The sequence below is a fragment of the Emiliania huxleyi genome (genome assembly GCF_000372725.1).
Source record: "Emiliania huxleyi CCMP1516 unplaced genomic scaffold EMIHUscaffold_465, whole genome shotgun sequence".
Lineage (NCBI taxonomy): Eukaryota > Haptophyta > Isochrysidales > Noelaerhabdaceae > Emiliania > Emiliania huxleyi.
This window is the reverse complement of record NW_005198500.1, coordinates 1-10,779: the sequence shown is the minus strand read 5'-3', so window position 1 is coordinate 10,779 and position 10,779 is coordinate 1. Positions and strand designations below refer to the sequence as shown.

Here is a 10,779-nt window from a genome sequence, read left to right as displayed (position 1 = left end):
ACGTCGCGCGGCAGTGGCCGCAGTGGCTCGAGGCGGGCAGCGCCGGCGACAACGAACGCGGAGCGCGCGGCGACAGCGGTGGCGAGAGCCGAGGGACGTGACTACACCCTCGAGCGCCGTGCGCGCGCAACCTCGTCAGCCAACCACGCGCCGCACCAGCGCCGCGAGCGACGCCTCGAGGCACAACGTGCAGCCGCCGCATCCCCCGCCGCCGCCGCCGCCGCCGCCGCCGCCGCCGCTGCCTCGCTCCACGGCGGCGGCGGCGCCGCCGCCGCAGACTGTAAGCACCAACAGCCGGCGGCTCGGCACGCGGCGGCCGCCTCCGGCCTGGGGGCGCGTCGGCAGCGCGGCGCGCCACCTCGCTGCTCGACACGCGCCGGACCTGTCATGCGCGGCTGCGCCACCGCTTCCTCGTGCGGCGCCGTCGCCGCCGCCACGCCGGCCGCCTGCTGTGAGCGCCGCGCTGCTCGGCCGCACCCGCCCGTGCCGGCCGCAGCTGCTCTGCCGTCAGCGCCGTCGCCGTCACGGGCCAAGCCGCCGTTGTCGCCGCAGCCACGCCCGTCGGCCTCGCTGCCGCCGGTCCAGCATGGCTGACATCGCCACTACCACGGCACCGGGCAGGGTGAGGCGCTAGAGGGTGAAGGGTGCATAGAGGCGAGGTGAGGCGGCACCTAGGGGCAGTGACCCCCGTGAGCCGGCAAGCCGACGCGCCACCGCCGAGATGGAGGCCGAGCTGCGACCCTCACAGCTCTCGCGGCATGCGTCCAGAGCTCGATTCATCTGCCTCGCCGCTCGCTCGCCGCCTTTGTGGGACCTAAAGAGAGAGGTTCTGAGCCGTCGGGCGGCGCTGATGGTGGCCCGCGTGGGTGGAGCCCGCGGCAGCTAGGCCGCCTGGGCGCGGGGGGGGTGGTCCGGTGCTTCAGAGGCAGCGTGAGCGACGGGGGGGGCGAAGGATGTGAGGCGGCTCGCCTGCAGCGCCCACCTGCTGGGCCGTCTGGATCTGCGATTACGCCTCGGGAAATGCGAGATCATCCAGAAAATGTCTGCAGACCTCAAACCGATGGCCTCAAAAAGTCGTTGTCAGCCACCGATTTTCCGTGTCGCCCGACCCGCCACCTCACCGGCCCGGCGTTCGGAGGCGTAAAATCTTGGTCGGCCGTTGGGCCGGTGCCATCGGCCGCGGTCGAGTCGACCGTGCCCCGTCTTGGGCACGATGGACATGTGACCGGCTCCGGTCAAGATGTGCCCCGGCATGGCGGATGAGGCTCTCAGGTTGGGCGACGCGAGCGCCGAGAAGGTGGAGCAAGACCTCGCGTCCCACATGGGCTTGCTCGGTTGGCAGGGTTGGATTTGGGTTCTTTGTGATGCGCCAACTTCAACTTCCGGAACGACTCAACAGGGCCCAAAGACGGGGGAGCGACCGGCCTACTAGCCGATCCGCGTGTGTGCACCGTCTTTACTTTTTTTGCATTTTGGTGTGGCGGGGCCGGCACGATTACCCCGGCATCCCCTCGCCTCCCCCTGGAGAGAGAGAGCCAGAGTTCATCTCGGGTGCTCGCGCGGTCTGCCTCCGTTGTCTCAGGCCTCCGGGCGCGTGTGGCAGCGCGAAGGCCGAAGCTAGCTCCAACGTGACGAACACAAGCTCGATCAAGCTACATGATCCGTACTAGGTAGGAATCTAGGATATTCTGTACACTGTCACTGAGGAGTGAGAGAGAGAGACAGAGAGAGAGAGAGAGAGAGAGAGAGAGAGAGAGAGAGAGAGAGAGAGAGAGAGAGAGAGAGAGAGAGAGAGAGTTACAGAGAGAGAGAGAGATCACGTCGCACACGAAGGGGCCTTCAAGACTTAAACGTGCCACCACTGACTGACTGGCACTGCAGACAGCGGCCCCCTCCCTCCCGACGGGCGGGGACGCCATCAGCATCACCCTTGCCCAGGGATCTATCTACATACAATGAGTCAGGGAGAGGGGGCGAGCAAACAGCATGGAGAGGATGGAGAGCCGGTGACGAAAGCCCAGAAGCAGCGCCTACGCAAACGAATGGAGGGATCGGCAAGAAAATCGGGGGATCAAAAGTCATACGAGAAAGACCGCAGCAAGAGGCGAAGAGGAGGAGGGGTGAGGGAAAATTTCTGAACGGCCGAGCCTGCAAAGCAGGCCCGGACAACTAAGAAGGTCCCTCGCCCAGTGTTCAGAGATCGTAGTGGAACTTAACAATGCTCGTAAAACCATGATCGATGCGAGGACGCAAGTCCACCAACCTCGGCCATTCCAACGGCCAGATCGCTCGCTTAAGGCTGATTGGCTAGACGAGCGGTCTACCTCCAACGGGGCGGTCCGGGAACGCGTGGAACCTGCCCGCCTCGGTGGGAGGTGGTTTGGCGCCGACGGGCCGCCCTCTCCACCACCCTCGCCCAGGGATCTACAATGCTGTCTTAAGGTCCGACAGGTTCGGCACCGGGCACCGCCTCGGTATACAAAATGCGCCTGCGGGCGGACCCTTACAGATCACAGATCACAATGCTGTCTTAAGGTTCGACCTGTGGGCACCGCCTGCGCTCGGCACCGGGCACCGCCTCGGTATACAAAATGCGCCTGCGAGCGGACCCTCACAGATCACAGATCACAAAAGCGAACAAGCTCCTCTTGTAGCTCGATCGGTCACACCGCCACCGCCGTTGGGTGGGGAGAGAGGGGACGATACTGCTTCAGCAGCGTGCACCTCGATCCTGCACCGTGTTTGTTATGACCCCCCCCCCAATGAACACACCAGTGAGGGAGGGCGAGACGATCGAGGGGTCCCGTACCATGCGGAATCGACCCTATCCAGTGCTCAAGTGCTCAAGAGAGAAAATGTGGTACGGGGCCGTCGGCGACTCACTAGGTGCTCATATGTTCGATTATGCCGCGCCGCGCAGCATACGGGCCGAGCCGGCTCCCAACCAATCCTCCGAGGCAGATGCTGCCCTGCGTGTGTCTCCTCTATACGTCCCGATGGAGTACGTGGACGCCGCAGCAGAGGCATTTGTCAACGACCCATCTCAGCGAGCATCCTTGCCAAAAACGCTCATGCACCGAATATTGACCTGGGTCCGTTCGGATTTCGACGTAAACGGTGGCCATCTGGTACTCCATCTGGACGTATGCTAGTAGTGGACTGGGTGCCGACTCACGTTGCACACACTGGATCATCAGGCTGGCTCGACATCTACCCGCTGCACGTCCTGAGCGAAGAGCAGCTGCAGAAACTCTTTCGACATGCCGGGCGCGATGCACAAGCTCGCCGCATGCTCGATATCGGTGCCGGCGTCGGCGGCGTTACCAAATCAGTCGAGAAGATGCTGTCATGCGAGGTTGTGTGCACTGAGATGTCGCCTGCGATGGCGGCGCGCCTGCGCGACCGGCACGGGTTCAGCGCTGTGTGGGAAGAGGACGTCTCTGACACGTGGCGCCAGCGGCTGGACGCCGGCCAGGGAAACTTTGATATGGTCATGATGCTCAACGTACTTGACCGAACCTCCGCGCCCCACGAGCTGTTGCGCGCAGCGAGAGAGCTCCTCTCGCCCGGCGGCGTCGCCCTCATCTGCTCTCCACTGCCCTTCAAGCCCATCTACTACGCAGAGGTGAGGTGCGTCGTGTTGGGAGGGTTCCCTGGAGGCACCACAAAGGTCCATCCAAATTCCCATAGGGCTTCCGCTTCTTCTCGACGCCCGTCAAGCGGCCGCAGCACAACCTCATGGCCGAGTGCGGCGGCCGCGACTTCGTGACACAAGCGACTCACTTTGTGGACTCGGTCCTGCCGTCGCACGGCTTTGAACCCCTCGCCTTCACGCGCCTGCCCTATATCAGCGCCGGCGACGCCTTCTCGTCCTACCTCGCTCTCGAGAGCGTTGTTGTGCTAGTGCAGCGATCAAAACAGTTCAGCCCACCCGAGGTGTCGTCAAGCGGGAAGGAGGGTTGTGAAACGTGATGTGAGAGGCCGTTCGTTTGGTAAGGTAGTCCAGCTAGTTGGCCGCTGATCCTAGTAGTACGTTGCACGCCACCCTTTACGGCGCGGAGAGGTGTCCGTGTGTAGGCTACAACGCGCGCGGGCTCGTGGCCAGGGCGGGAGGGGGAGCTCGTATGGGCTTCTCAGGGAGAGGGCGCGAGAGGGTCCTCCCAGTCCGCGCGCCGTGGGGGCGGCGCGACCCGCTGCGCTGCAGAACATGTGCGGACAGGCGCCTATGACGCTCAAGGATTCAGGCGCGGAGCACGCCCGGAAGAAAATTTTGAGGGCTCTCTCTAGACACACACACAAAAAAAAGCGCTCGTTTTTTGGTGACCGCTCGACGCGTACACCTCCGTCTGCTGCTCGGCCGCAAGGCCATCGCTGAGATGATCGCCGCTGCGGCGATCGATCGGCGCAGGTCATGTCACACGCGCGCGTGTACCGTCCCTGCCCGCCGCATCCGAGCGCTGGTTCCGCAAAAACACCCACACCACCCCCACATGCACATTTCACCCCCACACACGACCCCCCCTGCACGGCGGTCGGCGGTCATGTGTGACCTCGCGCTCGTGTGACCGTCCCCCCTGGGGACTCGATCGAGCGCTTTTCCAACCAAACACACCCACACCAGATCACCACCCACACCATCCACATCCATGGCGGGCGGGCGGCGGCGCTCACACTCACATCCCCACCGCCAACACCCAACGTACCCGCGCGGGGACTGCGTTGGCCGTCGATCAGCCTCCATCTCGGAGCACTTGGAGCACTTGGAGTGCAGTCATTAACCTCACGGTCACGCCCAGGAAGGAGGGACCGGGGAGCTAACTAACTAAGTAAGAAGCGCACCCAGTTGGCCAGACGCTCGGCATCGGTTACGGGCTAGAGAGCCCTAGCCCTGGGGGGTGCGCGGTCGCAGGGCCATAATAACACGGGTCTCCGAGGGTTGGCTCTGTGCTCCGGGTTTCCCCTAGCAAGCAGCAGAACGCTTGGGAGCGTCCACTATTTCCATTACAAGGCGCGTGCCGGCGGGCGCTCCTCCCAGACCGATTCCAGGCCCCGCGCGACGGCCGACCTCGCGCCAACGGGGATCGCTGAACGTACACCAGAGAATCACGGTGGGCCCTGCCACGCGACGACCACGACGGCACGATGGCTTCGACGCCGACCGCAGCGTCGTCTCCCTGTCCCGGTTTCTCGCCGGCTCTCGCGCCAACTCTCGCGCGCGTGGCTGCCACGGATGACTTCAGTGCCGGCCGCTTCCGCAATCGTCTCAGCGCCCTGCCCGCTGCGGCGCTGCTCGACATTGCGGCGCTCGCTTGCGAAGGCTCGGCTGCAGCTCGCAAGAGGGCCGAGGAGCTGATCGCATTGCACAATCCAACGCCAGTGTGGGCCGTCTCCAACATTCTGCTGTCGCCGGACCTTCTCGGCAAGATGATGGCGACTCTCAACCTGTCGGACTATGCTGCAGCCGCCGTTTGCAAGACGTGGGCTTGCACCTGGAGAGAAATGGTCAGGGCCCGCGCGTGCTTCGTGCTGCGGATGCGCCCTCCGGAATATTGGGAGATGCGCACGCTCTCGACCTGCAAGCGGGTATCGAAGGTCTCGCAGCACTGCCTGATGGTGAGCGCTTCTGCATTGTCACTCCTCGTGGCGCGTGTCAGATGCGCATCGTCAGCAAGACGCTCAAGACGCTCCAGCAGCTGCCAGGCGAAGGCTTGGGCCTGCCCGCCGACCTAGACATGTGGGAGGCATGCATCGCTGCCGGCGACTGCGGCATTTACCTCCTTGGCCGTCGCGAAGGCCACGTAGTTGACATGACGCTCTATCGACTCGATCTGGAATCGTACGAGGTGGTGGCAACGACCAAGCTGGAGACTACTGCCTATGAACTCCCAAAGGGTGGCTGTGGCCAATTGTGCCTATCCGCGGATGGTGGTCGCCCGCGCCTCTTCATGTCGGGCGCGGCGCGGCGTGATGGCGACAAAGGGCTCCCAGACGAAGCGCTGCTCGTCCTGGACGCAACAACTTTGGAGATGCTGAGCGCGCACGACGGGCCACAGCTGGCCAGAGGGCCCTGCCCCGCACTCGAGCGCTACGGTTGTAAGCATACTCCCGACGGTCGCTTTGCCTTTTTTTTGGGCTGCCTCGCTGCCTCTGGCGATGAGCTTTTCGTAACGAGCGGCAATTTGGCAGCATCTTCATCTACAATTCCCACACGCTGGAGCCCCGTCGCGTGATTCTAGCCGACCTGAAAGCGCCCAGCGCAGCGGGCCTCCGCGATTATAACATGCCGGTCGCGATGACTGTGCACAGAGGCCGTCTCTACATTACAGAGAACGCCGACGAGGACAGTGGATACGACGACGACGACGAATGCTCCGAGGGAGTGGCGTACTATCGTTGGGTGAGTGGGAAGCGCGTCGTCGTTCTCACGCTCAGCGGCGAGGTTCTACGCGAGTACGTGTCGCCAAACGCCTGGCCGTGGTGCCCACGCATGCCTGGCGCGGAGTGTCAGACTCTCCGGCGATGGCGAGATGGCGATCTGCAGAAGCACATGTGCGATTGGAGGTCGATGTGCGTGCTCGGCGACCAGCTGATACTAGGCGATGCCCACGCGGACGGCCTTTCCGCTTTCCGCTCTGACGGCTCTCCAGGGAATTTGAGGATAGGCGGCGCAGAACCAGAAGCCAGAACGTGGGTCGTGGCGAACGCGGTGACCGGTGTCCTCTTAGTGTCCTATCTCGCTTGTACCGTCTGTCTTGTAAGGATGGTGGTATGTGTGTGTGCCGTGCCCCCCGGGCCCCCGGCTCGGGTTTCCCGGCAGCGTCGATCGATAATAATTTGGTGGGCACCGCCTCCCAGCTCACACCAAGATCGTGCAGGGCGGGGACACATGTCCCTAAATCCCATCTCGTCTCAGAGTTTGACCGTTTTATTCATTTATTATTTATTTAGCTCCCACCGCGCACCGGGACACCGGCCACCGCGCACCGGGCCGCCCACCGCCACTACTCGGTACCCGCCCTACCCTCGCCACCGCACTCTCACCAATCAAATTGCTGCTTCCTCTTCATTGCAGAGAGTCTTCAGACAGAGCAAAACTCAGATCTCAGTCACTCGACACTCGTCGTCACCTCCTCCTCCACTCGCATATAAATCCTATCCGCACGCGTGTTGAGTGTTGTGGCCCCGGGCGCGCGAGTGTCCACCATAATTAAAATCCGCACCGGATTGCACCGGAGATTTAGTGGCCGCCCTGCCGCATTCAGTTACAAACCCACACAAATGCCCTCATCGTTCTGCGCGCACACACATACACACACAACTCACTCAGACCCCCATCGGGTTTTGCAGAAGCTTGTGCAAACAAACGAGGTCCCGGTCAAGGATGAAAAATGTGCGCGCCTCTGCACCGCCCGCGTAGACTTTGATCTCGCTCGACTTGAGCTGCGTCCGAACCTTCTGCTGTCGGACGCGCGGCATGCAGCAGGTTTTGCTGTAGCAAGGGGTCCGCTTGAAGATGCAGCTGGCTAGGCTATTGAGCACGCGGTGGATCAGGGTTGCCTCAGACAATACGCTTAGCTTTAGGTCCTCAACCGTGTCCGTATCCTTGACTTCGATATGCGTGATGGCGCAGCGGGGAATCACGATGAGCGACTCCTTGTTGGCTGTGAAGAGTTGGAGCACAGAAGGCGTGCAGCAGAGCTGCCACGAAGCAGCGGAGTCATCGGGCTTGACCTTCAGCCCAGCAGGAGAGAGCTGTCCGTCCGAAATGCGCGGGGATGGACGCTTCCCAGATCGCTCCTCGGCGGCGTCAGCGTCTTTCCGCGCGAGCTGAACCATGTCTGCATGCTCCTGCCACTCCGCATGCCGAATGAGCTGATCCATTGTCGTAAAGATGGGCGTGCCATCGTCACCGTCCAGTAACTCGCACAAGTACGACCGGTCCTTCTCGAGCCTCGCCACGCCGCCGCTCCTCTTTGCGCCAGGCTGCTTGCGCGCCGGGTGTGGAGAGCCCTCGGTGGTCATTGTCAGGCGGTGGTGCAGCTTTCACCTCTCGGGCACGTCGACGAATTCCTTGCAACGTGCCCGCGACGTCGGTTACGCTTCCCGCTCTCGTGAGCTTGTTTGTGTCTGTGTCGCTCGTGCGTGTCGTCATCATCTGTCTTGCGTCCACCCATACCGCGTTGGTGTCCAGTCCGAGCCTGACTGTTCTTCACCTTCCTACATACATACATCCCGCTACGATCGTCTATTAGCTTGAGCACTTGAGCACTGGATAGGGTCCGATTCCGCATGGTACGGGACCCCTCGATCGTCTCACCCTCCCTCACTGGTGTGTTCATTGGGGGGGGGGTCATAACAAACACGGTACCAGGATCGAGGTGCACGCTGCTGAAGCAGTGTCGTCCCCCCTCTCCATCGTCTCCCTGGGAGCTGGGAGACGTCGGCGGTGATGGCGGCGTGACCGATCGAGCTCCGAGTAGAGCTAGAGGGGGCGTTCCGCCGCTAGGGGTCACCCAAAGCGCAGAACCAAAACCTGACCAAAACCCTCGGGGAGACCCGTGTTTACTTGTAACTCTTGACGGCCCATTCCCCTCGAACGCGCATCCCCTTAGGGCTAGGGCTTTTTTGCTCGTAGCCCGTCCCCGAGCATCCGGCCCGCTGGGTGCGCTTCGCTTAGCTCCAGGCCCTGGGTGTCAGGTTACCAACCTGCAGAGTGCAGTCTGCACTCCAAAAAAGTTAAAAGAGAGTGCTCTCTCCAAGATATCAACATCCTCATCAAGGCGGCGCGTGTCGCTGACGATATGGCGCCGCGGGCCGTGAAAAATCACACACGTGTGTGTTGAAAGTTCTGTGAATAATCAGAGGTACGACTGAACGCCGCTGTTCGTGCCACCACCCCCCTCAGCGGCATGCTCAGCGGGCGGCGCCCTCCTCAGCGACGCGAAGCTCAAAGTGGGGCGCGAGGAGAGCGCAGGCGGCGTCGAGGCGGTCGCCCGGCACGAGGACGAGGTTCGTATCGCCCGTGCTCACGTTCATCATTGGGAGGGCGGAGAGCGGCAGGCACACGCGGGAGAGCAGTCCCGGCTCGGCGGCGCCCGACGGGACGACGATGGAGAGTGCGCGCCAGCCTCGCTCGAGGGTCGGCCCTGCCGCATGGAGGAGCGCCGACGCTGACGCCGGGTGCGCCTGGGTGAGCGCGTGCAGCGCAGGCGATTCGAAGATGAGCGACACCTACTCGCGCAGGAGGCAGCCTCTCGCACACGGCAGCTAAGAGCACACCCTTTGTCGGAGGTGGACGGTGAGCCTCGCCGCCCATCTCGAAGACGTGCGTCAGCCCGGCGGCCGGCTGCAGCGCAAACAGCCACAGGAGGGCGTGCGCCGCAGCGGGGAGCTCGTCCCGAGAGAGGCTGCAGATGCAGACCGGTGCCGGCAGCACCGTCAGCACCATCCGGTCTGCGGGCGGCGGCGGCATCGCGGGAAGAGAGGACGGCTCGTCGAGCGTGCGCTGCAGAGTGACGAGTGCCCGCTCGGTGGCACCCTCGCGGACAAGGAGGAAGTTCCGACCCAGCGTCGTCATTGAGAGCACCGGGATCGCCTCGGCCGCGAGACGCGCCGAGAGCGCGGAGAGAGTGCCAGCTATCTGCGAGCCACGCCGCGTCTCGGACGACTCGTGCAGGTAGAGGCAGCGGAACGTGTCCTCGTCATCGCCGCTGCGCGGCAGCTCGCTAGCCAGGGCAGCGAGCCCGCTGTCTGCCAGCAAGAATGCGCCCGAAGCCGTCACAGTCAGCGAAAACATCGAGTCGGTGTGGTCGCCAAACAGTCCGCCGATTACGGCGTGTGCGATACGGTGCATGTGCTGCCGCGGAACGGCGCGGGCCAGAATCGCTGAGCGGTACGTAAAGACCGCGAGCGTGGAGTAGTCGGTGGGAGAGCTCATAGCACGCGCCAAGTCGAGCTCTCGCCGCGAGCTGTGGCCGCCCGCTTTCACCACACCTCCCAGCCCTCTAGGGTCACAGCCGGTAGCCGGTGAACCTGCCCTTGTCGTGCCAGTGTGCTGTGAGAGAGGCTTGCATTTTAAGAATTCTTTTGTAGACCGCTAGGATTGAGAGAAGCCCCGCTCTCAATCCTAGAAGTCGAAGGATTGTGAGCAGCACTCCTCGTAATCGTAGCATCTCTGTACGATTGCTAGCACCTACGCTCGCAATCCTACATCTTCTAGGACTAAGAGCAGCTCCGCTCCCAAGGTGACTGGTGACGCCTACGACTACTACCAGCGCGCTCGCAATCCGAGCAAAGTCTAGGTTGCGAGCAGCAATGCTCACAATCCGAGCAACATGCCTCCGATTGCGAGCAGTAGCGCTCGCAATCCTACATCTTGTAGGACTATGAGCGGCGGCGCTCACAATCGTACCCAAGATCCAAGGATTGCTAGCATGCGCACAGAGGGCACTCCCAATCGCTCCAGCCGCGAGCGCTTGTGAGTGAGCGCGCCGGGAGGGTCTCCTCACAATCCAAACAGTGATCCCACCGATTGCGAGGGGACCCCCGCTCGCAATCCTAGAAGTCGTAGGACTGTGGGCGTGTCGCTCGCAATCGGCGAAATCTCTAGGATTGCGAGCGCTGGTGCTCGACAACCGGAGGCACGTTGCTCGGGTGGAGAGCATAGCTGCTCGCAGCCGCGACCTTGCGCGTGATAGCGAGCGCGCTGGTCGTCGTCGTGGGCGTACCAGGTCACCTTGGGACCGGCGTTGGATTCGGTCGGCGAAGATGGTCTCGAGC

General features: G+C 62.8%; 2 protein-coding genes across 2 annotated transcripts; one reads left to right on the top strand and one right to left on the bottom strand.

Moving 5' to 3' along the window:
- Positions 1–2,894: 2,894 nt before the first annotated feature.
- On the top strand, positions 2,895–3,972 carry EMIHUDRAFT_245537 (hypothetical protein; the record flags this gene model as incomplete). Its single annotated transcript, XM_005768196.1, has 3 exons — positions 2,895–3,117; positions 3,198–3,625; positions 3,691–3,972. The coding sequence occupies 3 exons, from the start codon at positions 2,895–2,897 to the stop codon at positions 3,970–3,972; spliced, it is 933 nt and encodes a 310-aa protein (XP_005768253.1).
- A 4,941-nt stretch (positions 3,973–8,913) lies between these two features.
- EMIHUDRAFT_119224 (hypothetical protein) lies at positions 8,914–9,937 on the bottom strand (the record flags this gene model as incomplete). Its single annotated transcript, XM_005768195.1, has 2 exons — positions 8,914–9,231; positions 9,263–9,937. The coding sequence occupies 2 exons, from the start codon at positions 9,935–9,937 to the stop codon at positions 8,914–8,916; spliced, it is 993 nt and encodes a 330-aa protein (XP_005768252.1).
- Positions 9,938–10,779: the final 842 nt, after the last annotated feature.